We start from the raw sequence: 17,562 nt of genomic DNA, 5'->3' as shown, positions 1-17,562 counted from the left end.
TAGGGAAAGCGCCTTATACTGGAGAGCGGCCACGTATGAAGCGTTTCTTGGAGGTTATAGTACATTGAAGAATGATCATACGACTTTTTACATACGCCATGTGACCTGTAAATGCGAAAAAAAAAGTTTCCATTGCAGTTTTGCAAAATATTCCTTTTTTGAATTGCCTGAAAAACCACCTCATGCGAGTGTAAAAACTTTTTTGCCATATATGGGAGATTTTGAGAAATTGACGCGTTTCCATTAGGCATATTTTCAATTTTCAATTTTAATTTGTGCAATTTGAAGGGTAATGGAAACGCAGCTACTGTTTTTAACTAAAAATGGAAAACGTTTTATGCGTTATGGCTGTTCATTTACATGACAACAGCGTTTTGAAAACTGGTTTCAAAGTGCACGTTTTTCAAAACTATACCGTTATCTTCTCCGTGTAAACTACATAAAAATGCGAATTTGTGAAAACTGTGATGTCATGTGTATGCGTATTACTATTGTTTCTTTACAAAGTGGCATCGCCAACTACTGGCCCGGCATGCATAATACAGCATTTTATGTTGTTTTTGTGTATCCTTGTGAATGGATAATTTTGGTAATGTTGTCATCTGTACGTGAAAAATGAAAAGGCACGTTGTGTTTTTTTAGGATGTTGTGTAAACGTACTCTTAATGCACATCTATTTTGACATATATTTGTGCTATATATATATATACACAGTATATTGACATATATATATATCCTGTCCAATGCTATGGTTATCACGATGTCATTCATCACAATTTCGAGTGATTGGCAGCATGAAAAACAAAACTTTTAATCAAATTCTGACTGGATTATATTGCCTAGAAAGTGCGCTCCCTTCATAATCACTAAATAATCCCTTTATAATCACACTCAGTTCATCGCGATCTCACAAAGTAGCTTAAAGGGTTAGTTCACCCAAAAATGAAAATTAGTCCATAAATTACTCACCCTCAAGTCATCCTAGTTGTATATGACTTTCTTCTTTCGGACGAATCCAGTCGGAGGTATATTAAAAATTGTCTTTGATCTTTCAAGCTGTTTCATGGCACTCAGCAGGTGTTGCATGCGTCCGTCCAAAAGAAGTTAAATAAAAAGCGCCCATCCATAAAAAAAAAGTGTCTCACACGGCGCAAAGGACCAGCATAAACCAGCAAAGGACCATCTTAAACCAGTATCAAAACATACCTAAACAGCATATGCTGGTTTTTTCAACAGGAGGGTAAGTAATTTATGGACTAATTTTCATTTTTGGGTGAACTAAACCTTTAATATAAATTTCCTTTATAATCAGTGAAGCTCTGATTGGCCATTGCGTTCAAGAAATTGGCTGTATTGCTCAACGCTGTGCACACATTGTAAATACAAACATCTTTGACGATCTCCATAGTGCAAACACAAATATGCAATAGAGCAGGGGTCACCAAACTTGGTCTCGAAGGGCCGGTGTCCTGCAGAGTTTAGCTCCAACTTGCCTCAACACACCTGCCTGAAAGTTTCTAGTATAGCTAGCAAGAGCTTGATTAGGGTTGGAGCTAAACTCTGCAGGACACCGACCCTCCGGGACCGAGTTTGGTGACCCCTGCAATAGTGTGTTAACCTTCTAGACTAGAGGCTGCAGTATATAAATTCGGAATGAATGTTTTGTGAATTTATAGGGTAAGACGGGGTAAGATTTCTCCCTTTTAATTTATATTTTATTTCATAGATTGCTCAAAATCTCAACATATTTGATGGCCATTTCATCTGAATAGCATCATTTGTGAAATGTAGTCAGCTGAAACCATTTTGAGGTTAACTGATCTAATTTTGTTTATCTGTAAAATACTGATCCATGGCATTGTATTATACTATGAATAGGAAAGTTTTATTGTCTTTTTTGTTTGTTTTTAGATTTGTAGAATTTATAGTTTGTATTTTTAGGGGAAAAGGTGAAATTAGACCCTTGGCGTAAGATGGGCTACCAGAATTGGCACAAAGACCAGAGTGACATGTTACTAGTATTACTATTTTTATTTTTAAATACTTACTGTAATTCATGTGTTATTATTCAGTAATACCATGATTTAGATGTACATTTCAGACATTTTCTATATACTTTTCTATAGTGAAATCATTCCATTTGAATTCCTAGTTAAAATATAGGCAATTACATGCTATGTAAACATTCATATGCCTGTGAAGAATAGTCATAGAAAGACATGTCTGTGATTGGCTACATTGCTCAACGCTGTAAAAACATGTTGTAAATGGAAAACCTTTGACGTTCATCAGAGAGCAAACACGATACTCACGAGAAAGCACTGAAAGCAGCAAGTTGGTACCTGGAGACTACTATACAGAAAGGATGGTATCGTCACACTTCCAAGTAAATAAACTGGATTTTCTGGAAAGAAAAAAAACCCCAAACAAACACATTTTTAAGCCACTAGTAACTGTAATTGATGACAAATTTTACATTATGCAATTTTGTTGTGGTACAGAATTGTTCATATTTTCTCAGTTTACTGTAAAACTAGCTACAAAGTGGTTTACATACGTCTTTCTCTATGGTGATCACAGGAAAAACAAAACATCAAATGTCATGTTGCAGGCTTTTTTTTGAATACTGCAATGTGTGTGTGTATGTTTTTTTGTCCGAAGAGTGTAAAAGTGATAAAACTATTCCAACTAAACTACACAACCCTACATACAAAAGCAAGTTTCAGACGGTACTTAGGTTTCAATTTAGCTTTAGTATACCCTAAAAACAGAAATTACAACTTTATTATAAGGTTTTGGACTGAGGATGAATTTTTCTTTTTAAATAACTAATGTAAATTCTAATGTTTAAACACCATGTTTATTTCTTTTTTTAGTTATAAGCTACCTTGTTCAATTACTGAAGTCACTGCAGTCATGATTTATTTCAGAGCTGCTTCAGAATAACAAGAGGGCAACAGTAAGTCCAGTTATACTAATATCTTTAATTACAGTGCATTTCTGTCAAAAAAACAACAACCTTGGATTAAGAGTCACACTATAAAATAATTTGCTAAGAGATTCACATAATTTTAACCCAAAGTAATCAGTGTCTACCAAATTAGAGGTTAATTGGGAAAGAGAGAGAAAAAAGATAAATAATAAAGTAACTTTTAAACCATCAGCCCTAACATTGACCAGGAAGGTTGTTAATCTGAAACGGGAGTCTCTGTTTACCGTAAAACCACCACAGCTTTTTTTGGTGGGAAAAATAACTTCTACATGCACAACAGAAAGCTCAAACAGTTGTCATTGATATTTACATGCCAACACTCTTAAGATATGCTTTCAGGTTATGTCTTAAGTTATTGCATGTGGATAGATGAGGCTGTTGTTTATTCCTAGTGGTGGTTAGATTTTGAGTCCAAAATATGAAATAGAAAGTAACACTTAAACAGTGTGTCAAAACATGAAATTTAATGCTAGATGCATAAAACCAATGTTTCAGTTTCTCTTTCTGGTTGAATCTTTAAAAAACAAAATGTTCAGGTCACATTTCACCACCCAAAAATAAAATAAACGCAATATTTTGCATATAGAAAATGAAGCCTATCTTTGTAAAACAATTCCATTTATATTCTCACATTGTTTTCATGAAACAACCTCCAGTACCCTTAAAAAAACTCATTACTGTTACGTGCCTGAATGTTTTACTTTACCCTACTACAAACCATGATTAACCTGAGCCACACCAACATTTCTCCCACAAACTCACAACGAAACATCTGTTGTGTTTTGGGAATCTCATAAATCTTTGTGTAGCTATCTTCACAACTCTATAGCTCCTAAAGCATCATGACAGTAAAGCTAGAGGTCACAAAAGACAGTGTAATCGTTTTTGGTTTCTTTTCCTCAAAACTGAGCCGTTATATGTGCAGGTAGTGTCTGTGAAGTTTGATTTCCTGTACTCCGTTCAAGACAAACATAACAGCTTCGTTTACAGTACATCTAAGAGAGTCTATTATAAGCACAATAAAATAATACATGTGCAAGATTCAAATGAGACCTGACAGAGTTTACAGAAGCGACGTTCTTAAAACTCTTTCCATTGACTCAAACAGTAAGAACGGGGAAAAAAAGACAGATAAACTATGAAAGACAATCTATTTTGCATAATGGTGCTCAAAAAGCTGCCTCCCAACAAAAAACTATTTACATTAAAACAAGAGAGCAACACTTTGACAACGTTCTTCCCGCTGTAGGGCCCTATTCTTCCGTGTTAATGGGGTTTGAAATGAGCGCAGCTTCCAGCACCGTTTCTTTAAAAACAAAAGAGTAAAGCAAGTGTTGAGAATATCGAACTAAGGAAGATCAGAACAGTGAGGTCATTATTTCTGGTTTTTCAGTTGATTGGACAACCAGTCGAGTCCTTCATAGAGGCCGTCGCCGCTTGTGGCGCATGTGGCCTGAATATACCAGTTCCTGTGCCGGAGCGAATGCAGCCCCAGCTTGTCCGTGATTTCTGCAGCGTTCATGGCATTCGGTAGGTCCTGTCGGATAAACACATTGTCAAATGCATAAGAACGTACAACTGGAAAGAAGTGCATGTAATCAGTTGAAAGCTGTTAGTACCTGTTTGTTGGCAAACACAAGCAGGACTGCTTCCCTGAGCTCATCCTCAGCCAACATCCTCATCACCTCCTCTCGTGCTTCATTCACACGCTCTCTGTCATTGCTGTCAACCACAAAGATCAGACCTAACAAAAAAAACAAAAAAAGCAGATTAATAGACTGGTGTGAGTGACTGAAAGGGCTATAAATGGCACTGACAACAGATCAATTACACAAAACATTTTGTATAATGACCGTATATAATATACGAAACCGTTTCAGCCATTGGTCATTAGTAAACGTACCGAGCACAATATTCTTCCACCAGTCCTGACTTCTAGCATGAACCCAAAGCGTTTTGCGGAGGTCTTGAAGTTATCATTGCAGAAACGAAAGCGGCTGCTCGTTTTTTGCTGTCGTCTCATTTTGCGAGCATATGAACTTTGTGTGAGCTTATTTCGTCTACTGGATCAAAATAGCTGAAAAAGCCCATACATATACATGTACACAACTTTCTGCAGCATCTTTCTTCACTAACACCACAAGCAGCAGAAATCTGACCTAATATTAATGCGCATCGACATTCAACCCTCCCCCTGGTGTTCTGACAAAAAACAGAGGGACCCGCCCATAGACCTTTCCCTCAAAGAAATCAGGACAGAAGTGGTTGAAAGTGGACAAGAGAGATGGAATAAAACACCAGGTGTGAACGGGAATGTGTCTCCTCGTCTCCCTGTGTATATGCATTTTAAACACATTATGTTATTTCTCCACCCATGCAATAAATGCAGGTCCCTGAATGAGCGTGGTTTTATAGTGTGCTTAATTTAACTGCTCAGGTAATGTTAATTGTATGACCCATTTCAGGGGTGGCCAAAATTACGATTTAAAATCAGTCAGAGCTAATGTATCTTCATATTTTTTTAATATATTATGAGTAGACTACTTTCTACTCAAAGCAGAGCAGTCCTGTATCACTCTATAAGTTTTTTTTTGCAATAACTACCATATTACATGGTTTATTACATGGCTACTTGCCACATAAGTAAATATTTTGGTAAATTTTTTTAATTTGAGTTGAATTATTTTATTAGCTCTTTAAACAAAAAGCTTCCGTGAAGAAAAACTTTGACAGCTTTGACCTAAGACAAATGAACAAATAGTCATTGATATTCATTTTTTTATTCACAATCTCCTCATCACAGGCAGGCACAGCATTCAATTCAGCATGTGTTCGTGTTTGTGTGTGCTGTCTGCGTCACTCATAGCATGTGCCTATATCGTGCACTATATCGAACATTTTTTATATCGTTATCAAAGAAGGTCGCCCTTTCGCCCAGGCCTAATTTAAGTTCAATAAACAAGAAGTTAAACAAGAAGTTAATAGTGTTACATTTTAGGCACAATGTTGTCTCTATATTGATCAATTACACCAACAAAAAGAGTTCCAAACAAAGATGCAGCAGAACTTTTGTGCATCTCCAAGCTCATTCATAGGCCCTGTTTACACCTGGTATTAAGATGCGTTTTGGTGTAAACGGCCATAAAGACAGTCACTGTGCTTTGTTTCTGAGCGAATCTGCCATTTGAACGAATCGCCTGAGTGAATGACTGAATGACTCACTCATTAAGACAGTGACTTGCTGCCACCTATTGGTGGTTTTAGTATCATTTCATATTTCAATACCCAATAAAAAAAAAAAAAAGACCCATTAATATCCATTTATTATTATTTAAGCCATGTTGAATCAAAATATTTATTTCTAAAGCACTATGTCTGTTTCTGTCTTATTCAATGCTTTTCTAATTTAACATGATAATTACTACCTTCTGGGAGTAATTTTTCATCCAAAAAGGATGTGATTAATTAGATTGCATCACGTTACTAATTATTAGATTAAAAATTGTAATCACTTGAAAGCCCATTTATCTTGTAACACTCGCTTTATTCTCACATAAAAAAAATTATTTCAACTCAAATTACTATCATGTTCATTTCATTATTTGGCAAGTAGCTGCAAATAAATCAGTCATTATCACAAAATACCAGACACAATGGACTACTTGCACAACTACTTCCACGTTCTACGCAATACAGCTCAGGTGTTTCTAGTAACAGTGTTCAGCGCATCTACATACAGACAGTAACACAGGAGAAAGCAGATTAATTTATTACTACATTTTAGGGTTGTCAGTTACAACAATGAATCTTGTTTTCTGCATTAACATAAATTATATTGAACCTGATGAAATATAAATATATTTTCTTTTCCAAATGTGCATTCTGAATAATAAATGCATATACTTCCCTCCTAACCTGCAGCAGTAGTGCTTATCTTCTCATTAACAGTGTTTTTCAATTACGGATTATATTTCATACCCGTTGAGTTTCCGTTTATAAATCAATTTGACTGATAAACAGGATTTGCTTGTGTGTTGCGTGTTGTGCTCTTATTCCAGTCTTTTAAAATAGTCTGAATGAACGTGGTAACTGCTTTAAAAATTTTATTAAGTTAAACATATTTTAATTAATCCTAAACAGTAACACACTGACAGCACTACTACTATGAATATTAATTAAGAATTTGCATGAACATGTAAATTACATACAGTGAAATGATTGCCATTGAAAGAAACTGAGTGATTAAAATGTTTAATACGAATAAATAAAGGGTCGTTCTGATATTATTCATCAGAATATCTCTTTTCATCTCCCTAAAAATGTCCAGATTTTTAAGTCTTCTTGCTGACACTCATTTGAAGTCGTATTTAGTCAACTAGGTGGCTACAGCACATTGAAAATATACATAAATCACATAAAACGGAAGTGTGTCATGAAGCTCAGTGCAAGTAGTCAATACTGACAAAAACCCTCCAAACATGCAGATTCATTCTGTCTAGGTTTATTCTGAGATAACAATCAGCTAACTGTAAACCATGTTGGAAATTCTTGAACTGGACTTCCCAAATCTAACACAACATACTGTATTTCTGAGGAAAAAGTCGTACCTTGTGTGTTCTGGAAATAATGGCGCCACAATGGTCGAATCTTATCTTGACCACCGACATCCCAAACTGTGAAACTTATATTCTTGTACTCCACAGTTTCAACATTAAAACCTTGAACACGAAACAGAAACCAAATATAAGCATTAACTCGCTTTTCAGGCTCTAATATTAGCAAAACAGATCCGAGTCACCTACCGATTGTTGGGATGGTGGTAACAATTTCCCCCAGCTTCAGCTTGTACAGAATCGTCGTCTTTCCAGCAGCATCGAGACCCACCATAAGAATTCTCATCTCTTTCTTGCCGAAGACTTTAAAGAGGCTTGCAAATATGTTGCCCATGTTTGACAGACGCCTTTTTCACTCCACTGAAACAGAACAGGACAAAAGCTCACTAAAAGGCATTATCCACCGATAACAAACTTATATACCAGCTGAACACATATGCTTGACAGTTATGAACAAAGTGGCTAAATTTATATTTGTCACTCAAATCCACATAATGACAAAGCATACCTGATTCACACAAACACACACACACACACACACACAAACACACACACACAAACACACAAACACACACACACACACAAACACAAACACACACACAAACACAAACACACACACACAAACACACAAACACACACACACACACAAACACAAACACACACACAAACACAAACACACACACACAAACACACAAACACACACACAAACACAAACACTTTACAATCATATAATTTTATAATAAAGCTGATCTAACTCAACAGTTTGGGCAAGAATTATTAAATTAATAATGTTCAGGGGCAATAGTACAGAATACAGATCCATTCTAACTTTGAATGATATATTATCAGTTTAGTAAACAGTGAGGCTTAACTTGTCAGATATGATCTTCAGGTCTCTATAATAATTGAAAACAGTACGTTAAGTTGGCTAAAATAGTTTTTGTTGTTGATTATTAAAGGCGCTACAATACACCGTATTTAATAACAAAGTTGAGCTCAACAGCTAAAACAAGTTTATGTATTAAATCATCTATGCAACATTAGTTAGTTAGTTCAGAAGTGAAGCTGACTGAAGTCAACACATTGTTGTTTCCTTTGTCACATCTGAAAGGATTTCATTCCGATTAACTCACAAATTCTCATACTATTTTTTTTTTTACACGGGCACCACATCACATAATAGTATTTATCGTTTGTTACCATGGTGGTACTATAGTTAAAGTTGAACTAAAATACGTTTTTAAAAACTAAAAAACTCACAGTTCAAGTTTCCTCAACTTCAAGGCGTTTCTTACCGCAAGATGGCGGGTTTCCGGCGACGTCAGTGCGTCATGCATCACTTCCGCCGAGAAGGTGATAAACACATTGCTGCGTCCCAGTGTTTTTCGTGATATAATTCCTGATATCTCTTTGAAATATGAAAATGTTATTCTGGGATATACAGGATGTCTAGGATGTTTTTATTTATTCAACCTTATTTTGTTCTTGGCTACATTTGTTATACATAAATGTACATTGCAAACGTAAGCCTTTCTATAGAAATTTTCTTGAAGATTTAAAACTCTACATGTGTTTGATTTCTGACTCTACTAATAAGAAAGCTGTAAAGACTGTGAATCTGTTCAAAATATACATTATTGTCTTGCTCCCTGGCATATGATTTAATGCCGTTTTGTTTGTTTGTCAGAATGTTTTCTATTCTGTGTTTTTTTTAATTTATTATAAAAAATAAATAAATAATATTAATTAAAAAAAAAACTTGCTACGTGTACGGCGTTGTGTGACTTGTATATTATTACATATTATTGCTCTTTTGTTGGTTTGATTGCTTCTATTGTCCTCATTTGTACGTCGCTTTGGATAAAAGCGTATGCTAGTATTTCAAAATGCTCAAAGAAAAGGTAATAATAGCTATAATGATTGTCTTAGCATTTATATTACAGCAATAAAGATACAAAAGTGTAAAATTTCATTTTTGGTGCTCATTCCATTAAATAGTAACAACATCATCATCATCATCAACAACAACAATAATATAAAATTATATAATATTAAAAAAGAGATGTGAAAAAGTGCGACTATAATACTGTTTAATTGATCACATTTGAAATAGATGTATAATCAAGCTCATTGCTCAGCATCCTTTGTTGGCAATGCTTGTCTTTCATTCAGTGCTTGAATTTATATTTAGGCAACTGTTTCATAATTTCTCCTTTTTGAGATGAACAAAATATTTGTAAACCAGAAATGTCCTTTTTAATATTCCTGCTCTGCAGACGTTTTAAGTAAAGCATTGCTTCTTATGCATGCAAAGGGGCTAATTCATGTGTGTAGCATGTTGAAAGCAAGCTCACTTTCCCCCAGACAGCTGTCTTTCACGAGGCTTTCTCAAGGCCAGGCTAACAGCTGCTGCACCTCTGGGGCTGGAAGTCTGAGACCTCAGCTCCCCGTCTTCTCCACGCTGGCACAGAAATAGTAATAGTGCAATGAAGAAGCACAATGCTTCCTTGTGTTGGAGGTGACAGCAGGTGCATATGGATACTAAGGACAAACAACTTACTATTGCTGAACCATTATGCAGTAGATTGATGTTGATGTTAAAAAATGCAACCTAAAAATGAATATTATATATAATATATTAAATATAAGTAGTATTTTTCATAATGTCATGTTTAGATAAATGAAGATCGACATAACCCACGTTAACTATGACAACATTGCCTTTATTTGCATGTAGCATAAAAACTAGTGGTTAACCAATATGGTTTGTTCAATGGCCAATGTCACTACCGTTATGTGGTATACTATATGGGCCCACATATTACAATTTAATTAAATGGGATGTGCATATCATATCTAAAAAATTAAATGAACAGTTAGTTATGTCACACAGCTAAAAACTGGACTGGCACTGGATTTTTCCAACTTAAATCTACTCTGTTGTGGATCTCCAACAACTTTTCCCTCATTTACATTTTTGAACAAGTACTTTTTTGAAGCCAAAAGCCTGTTTTTTTGTTTAGTTTAGGCAAATTCTCAGATCAGTTTATGTTGATGGTTTTTGCTTTGTGTTTGCAGGAGTTAGTAAATGAATCAGTCCACCAGAGGGGGCAGCATAGCGAGATCACAGCAGGGAATGAAAACAGTAACATCTGTGAGGTGACAAATATACATTGTGTTCCTTAAAAAAAATAAAAAATGTGAGGGCTAACATTATTTACATATGTAGGTATGTGAGTCTCACTGATATGCCACAATTATGACGCATTTTTATTCTTCAAGATGCAATGCGTCACATTCTACATTATATTATTTATTTAAAGTACATTCAAGCAGTGTTACACGCTCAGAAAAAAAGGTACAAAAGCTGTCACTGGGGCGGTACCTTTTCAAAAGGTACACTTTTGTACCTTTTAGGTACTAATATGTACCTTTAAGGAACCAATATGGACTCTTTAGGTACTAATATGTACACTGTAGGTATTAATATGGACTCTTTAGGTACAAAGGTATGCCTTTTGAAAAGGTACCGCCCCAGTGACAACTTTTGTACCTTTTTTTCCCCTGAGAATGTATAATAAACTCAATACTATTTTGTTAGGAAATATGTTTGCAAATAATTTTGAATAGTGATCATATGTTCCAGGTTCCAAGTTCATTCTTAACAGCTAAAAAACAAAGAAACATTACAATACACGTTTTACAATATGTCACAATACATACGGCTGGTTATATAAATGTAATATATAAACCAATATAAACTTGGGCAGCTATGTTAGGTGTGAAATAAGTAAACCAAAAATTTCAGTGGCACAACAAACTTTTGTGAGAAGCAACATAGTTCTGTAATGTCTCGAAAGCAGACAGCACAGTTACACGCAATCAATATCCTGGAGTCATATTAATAAATGCACCTAAGATCAAATGAACCAGATCCAACAGCAACAAAGTTCTGTTCAGGGTGAAATCGAAGTGGAAAGATCTGGAATCAGTGACAACAGGAGCTGCATCTCCCTCCCAACAGCAGCAGATGAAGAGAGCGATTCTGAAAGGTTCACTTTCAGCAAAACACCTGAATGGCTTTGTGTCAAATTCTGCTTCTTCAACAACAAAGACAACAAAAGCCACTGGATTCACTCAGTTCACTGTAATGGAAACAGTGAGTAAGATATTTGCATGTCAACATAACTGTGTGTTGAAGCTCATGTACTAACCACAAAGAAGTCTGCACTTCGTTATCAAAATAAATATGGCATATTCCTAAAACATTAAACAATAAAGAGTTCTAAAAATGGCAGAATAAGGTTAAAATAATCATGTCTTCATGTCACTTATTGGACCAACAGCAACAAAAACAAAAAAGACAAAAATAGAAGTAGATGGTGGTTAGTTATTTAATCTATGTAATACTATAATTTATAGTCAACAATCATTATTTCATAATCACAGAAGAAAAATAATCTCCATACAGCATCCAAGCAGACAGGGAGTTATTAGTTATCCTATGTTTCATGTGTGATTTTTCCACTGTGGAATTTAAACCCACTGCTGAATACTTGATTCTAATTAGCTGAGAGACGTTTTAAGTTGTTAATTATTTTAGCAGTATCACAGTGGTGTTGTGCTGCTGAACAACAGCATGGTTACTGCTGTGATACTGCTTTTATACAACAGTAAATAAAATGGAAGTTAATATTGAAAAATATTTTGATACTGTCTTTTCAAACTCAACCGCTGTCCATCTCCAAGCTACACACAGAAGCGGTGTTTCCTTCCTGAGTGAAATATTGTTTTTGATCTAATTGGCTGAGTTTTTAAACTAACAAAGTGATGATAACCTGGTGCAACCTGCTGAAAGGGTCAAAATTCCCAACACTATAAAACACAGACCAGGGTTATTATAGTTAACTTAAACACATAAAACATTACTTCAAATAAAATAAATGTTAACGGAAATAAATATTTTTTTTTTTTTAAATTTTAGCTAGTTGCCAAGGCAACATTCCTCAACTACTAAAAATGACAAAAACACAACACAAATGACTAAAAATGTCAAATTAAAATGAAAACGGAAAATATAAAATAAACCTAATTCAAAATATTAATAAAAACTAAGAAGTAGTATCTCAAAATAACATTGGCACAGACCGACAGCCTTTCTGGTACGCTCAAACAAAGACAAGCGGATTGATAAAAAAAGTTAAAAGTCTCAGAGCTCTCTTCAGAACACTTCTTGGCCAATCACATTTGAGGATCGGAACTAACTGTTGTATAATTTTACAATAATTGTACAGCTATAAATACTGTAAGTTCCAGGTCTTGACCACATTACAGTTCCATATCACCAGGCCAAAGTTTTATTTCTGGAATAATTTTAATATAGCTTATATGAAAAGCTGCCACTCTCTCTCATACACAGAGAGACATTTGCACACTCTAAACACTGTTGTCATCCCATCTGAGAAGTACATTTCTTTCCTGTGTTTTTATTATCTTTTTATTTTTTATATATATATTTTTTTGCCATGGACTCTTATTTTATATTAACGCCCATTGTTTCTATGTTTCCATCTCCTGTATTTCTTCCTGCGTTTGATTTATTGGATAGAAAACAAGTGTCACATTGGTCTGCCAGTCGTGGGTCTTTTATGGTGAGAACTCTGCTCATAATTATTCCATAACAATGCATTTACATGAAATGAAATGTTATCTGTTGTCCTGATGTTATCTGTGCAGAAGAAATTTAGCACAGATTACGTTAAATATATATATATATTTTTTATAAGGTTAGATATTGAATAGCACAAACCCCTTTTAGCACATCTCTACTTCACCCTTGGTCTCGTGCACATCCACCATGCTTGTAGTTGTTTTTATTTGTGTTTGTATTTCTGAACCGAACCTCCAAAGCGCAATAGGTTGAGGGCAGTAGTAGCCATTAAAGGGTTAGTTCGCCCAAAAATGAAAATTCTGTCATTAATTACTCACCCTCATGTTGTTCCAAACCCATAAGACCTTCGTTCATCTTCGGAACACAATTTAAGATATTTTTGATGAAATCTGAGGGCTCTCTGACCCTCCCATAGACAGCAAGGTAACTACCACGTTCAAGGTCCATAGAAGTACCAAGATGATCGACAAAGTAGTCCGTGTGACATCAGTGGTTCAACTGTAAAGTTACGAAGCTACAAGAATACTTTTTTGAGCAAAAATAAACAAAAATATGACTTTATTCCATTCCGCCGCCACACGCTCACGTCATGGTACTGTCGTGAACGCACATCCACAAGTGACGCAGTAGAGACTTCGACTAGCTTGGTAACTTTACAGTTGAACCACTGATGTCACACGGACTACTTTGTCGATCATCTTGGTACGTTTCTGGACCTTGAACGTGGTAGTTACCTTGCTGTCTATGGGAGGGTCAGAGAGCCCTCAGATTTCATCAAAAATATCTTAAATTGTGTTCCGAAGATGAACGAAGGTCTTACGGGTTTCGAACAACACGAGGGTGAGTAATTAATGACAGAATTTTAATTTTTGGGTGAACTAACCCTTTAAAGTGTGTATGGATCCACACTTCGAAAATTTACAGGAAATAGCAGGCCATCTGGAGATTTTTGGCATACTCTTTTCAACATACTATGTTTTGTGACACATAGTTAGTTTTCTTTATTGAATAATATTGACGTTACCACCTCGTCGTTGAGAAATCTAGTTAACCTAATGACTTTCCTGAAAAATGGTGTAAGTGAAATATATAGGTGGAATAACTGAATGCAATTTTCAATAATTCATCTGTCCATCATCAATTATTCTTTACTTAGCACACTCTCCAACACATATTTGTCACTCATCTTAATAAATTCATTAGCATTAGAGAGCAACGATAACTTAAGGTTAAATATGTACAACAGCAAATAGTTGTGGACAGGCTCATCAATCTGTGCTGCAGGTTTTATTTATAGGGTCACTCACCACAAAAAGAAGATAATCCCCTTAGATTTGTGTACTGGTAGCATGGAGCGCCGCTTCAATGGAGGAAGACCGCCAAGGGACAAAACGGGCCTCTCAGTAGGAAATGGGGCTGGCAGCTCAGTAGGGTACAACCACGTTCCCCTCTGAGACGGGACCTAGAGAGCAGAATATTGCACAGTGTGAGAACAGCGTGTTTTTCAAGGGGTTTGTGGGAGAATGTGTATGCATTGAGATGAGTTTGGGGTGTCAAATGTGAGCCGTGCTGGCTTTGTCAATTGAGATTTTGGTGAAGCAACTCACCGCCTGGTGCGCTAGGCGTGTCTGTCATCATAATAACGTGAACGACGACAATAGCAAAAGTGCATTGCTATTTGTTCTCATTGTAAAGAACTGACCAGGCACAGGAACAACGAAACTTGCTAAATCGCATAATGGGAAGCGAGTTAGCGTGTTGCTTTTTGACGAAGGCTGACAGACGTGGAAGCACCCCTCTGTTCTCAGATGCCCAAAGATCGTGCTACAAAAGAACCTAAAGATGTCCAGGTTAGGAAACAAACAGCGTTATGACCACGCCTCCCCTTCCCTCGCTGGCTCGCCTTGTTGGCAGCAGGAGTCGTTGGGCACTCTACACCACGCCTCGCACAGTAGGGGCCACCGTTGAGAGGGGCTGGGTACAGCGCAAATAATTGCGCCTCTCAGTGTCGGCTGCCACATCAGCTTTGTGTGCTGATTACTGATAGCCTGAAAGGTCGTTAAGGGGATTTACATCGCATTTTGCACCACTTCCGCAGTCACGTCAAGAAACGTGCACAGCCTTTGCAATATTTCTCTGTCATTGCGTTGAGTTTCCTCCCACAGCTCGAAACATACTCTTTTGCTCTGAATACTGAATCTGCAGAACACAAGATCCAGGGGGCGTGGTTGGATCCAGATCCAACTCCTCCCACCTTACATATACCTAAACCTACCCGTCTCCAGCCCCTGATCCCTAAACCCACCCTTCTCCACCCCTAAACCTACCAATCACCCCCATGCGGATCCAACCACACCCCCTGGATCTTTTGTTCTGCAGTGAGGGGCTACTGCCTTAATGGGCCACATTGGGAAAATCCTGATTTCATGATATTTTGGGGGGAAAAAAAATGCAACGTTAACTTTCAGAACTCCAAACTTCTTCTTCAATACATGACCTTCACTGCACCCCAATTCGCATGCTATCCGTCCTAAATAGCATTTGAATTTAGAATTAGTGTGTCCCAAATCGTAGTATGTTAAAATGAGTATTCCAAAAGTACCCAGATTGTTTGCTATTTTTGGTGGACATTTGAAGTGTGGATCCGTACGCACTCTAATGGCTAATATGCCAAAAAACCCATGGCTCATTGGACGAGGATTTGATTAGAACTACAAACAGAAATTAAAAGTGTTAAAAAACTACAATCATGGCGGACAGGTGAGACCGATGGGTCTGAGTGATAAATAATCAATATCTAACCTGATGAAATAATATTTATCTAATGCTATCCATGTTAGATTTGATCTGCAACAATGCTGTGAACGTTTATGAAGACACGTTTAGTCATTAACTATTCATGCAAACACATGAGGAGAGTTCTCAGCATGAAAGACCAGCAACTGGCATATCAATGTGCCTGTTCATTTCTCTACAATACAGTAGGAAATGAAATGTGGATGATGTTAAATGTGACAAGATGAATGAAATGGCAGTTTAAACTGTTTTTTTTTTTCCTGCAAGCATGACATCACAACCGTTAATGCATTAAAACATCACCACCCGCATTTGCATGACACCTATCTAGTGTTCAGCCACTTGGCCCATGCAGTCAGGGTGAGGTAATAAAGAAGTAAAGGCATGTGGGGGAAGTTTATTGAATATTGTGATATTTCCTGGTTGTAGAGTAGCACCTGAACAAATGAAACCTGTGGTTTACTTTCCACCACGGTCCCTTAGTCTTTCATAGCCAGTCTTTTGAAAATCGTCATGATGTCTGGTTTACTTTGCAGATTCAATATTTTAAAAGGATAGTTTACACCAAATTGAAAATTCTCACCCTCATGTTGTTCCAAACCTGTATGACATTCTTTCTTCTGTGAAACATAAAAGTAGATATTTTGAGAAATGTCTCAGTGTTTTTTTGTCCATACAAAATCAACACTCTTAAAATGAAAGGTTCTTTATTGGCATTGATGATTCCACGAAGAACCTTAAAAATCCATAGAACCTTTCCAATGCACAGAAGGTTCTTTAAAATGGTCTTCACACTATGAAAAGATGGTTCTTTTAATAACTTAACTGAAAGTTTTTTTGGGAACTGAAAATGATTCTTCTATTGCACCACTTTGAAAAAGCCCTTTTGGAACCTTTATTCCAAACCTGAGACCAAAGACAATTCCACTTGCCTCACAGGTTTTCGTCCTCTCAGGATGAAGGCTAAGACACGACATTCAAATTCCCCTAATGGGGTTAAAGGGAGTTTAGCCATCTAAAGAAGCTCTTAAAGCGTCAGAGATCTCATCGCTCTAAGGTGGTCCGGGCGTGTCTCCTCACTGCATTTCACATTACATCAGTGCTTCTTTTGATATGATCAAATCCCCATAGACAGGCTTTTCTCCTTGATGGGGATAATTTCTTTAATTATATTTAATCCTGCATTTGTGGCATTGATTGTGAAGTATGAATCACTTTTGACACTTTAGAACTCTGCAATACGGTGCATGTGTCACAAAGAGACTTACAGCCTCCTGTTGTTTTTATCAGAATCAAAAGACTGACTAAAGCATGAAAATACTCCTTGATAATGGAACGATTCATTTTTACGTTAACGCAGTGTCTTGTCTGTGTGCCAACACTTGTAGCGGCTTCCAACTCGAAGACCTTTGGCATTCCCTCTCTCGTGCTGTTGCAGAGCACACCTGTCCTCCTCAGGGCTAAATAAAATACCTCAGTACCTAGCAGGC

The 17,562-nt window shown here is 36.5% G+C and overlaps 1 protein-coding gene across 1 annotated transcript; it reads right to left on the bottom strand.

Annotated features, from left to right (window-relative positions):
* Positions 1 to 2,964: 2,964 nt before the first annotated feature.
* Positions 2,965 to 8,952, bottom strand: LOC107671731 (ADP-ribosylation factor 1-like). Its single transcript, XM_016464676.1, has 5 exons — positions 8,866 to 8,952; positions 7,795 to 7,965; positions 7,600 to 7,710; positions 4,612 to 4,736; positions 2,965 to 4,529 (listed from the first exon to the last, which is right to left on the bottom strand). The coding sequence occupies exons 2-5, from the start codon at positions 7,937 to 7,939 to the stop codon at positions 4,368 to 4,370; spliced, it is 543 nt and encodes a 180-aa protein (XP_016320162.1). The 5' UTR covers positions 7,940 to 7,965; positions 8,866 to 8,952; the 3' UTR covers positions 2,965 to 4,367.
* Positions 8,953 to 17,562: the final 8,610 nt, after the last annotated feature.

This window comes from Sinocyclocheilus anshuiensis, unplaced genomic scaffold (assembly GCF_001515605.1).
Source record: "Sinocyclocheilus anshuiensis isolate Anshui unplaced genomic scaffold, SAMN03320099.WGS_v1.1 scaffold524, whole genome shotgun sequence".
Taxonomy (NCBI): Eukaryota; Metazoa; Chordata; class Actinopteri; order Cypriniformes; family Cyprinidae; genus Sinocyclocheilus; species Sinocyclocheilus anshuiensis.
The sequence above is the reverse complement of the archived record's forward strand: the minus strand, read 5'-3'. Positions and strand labels throughout refer to the sequence as shown.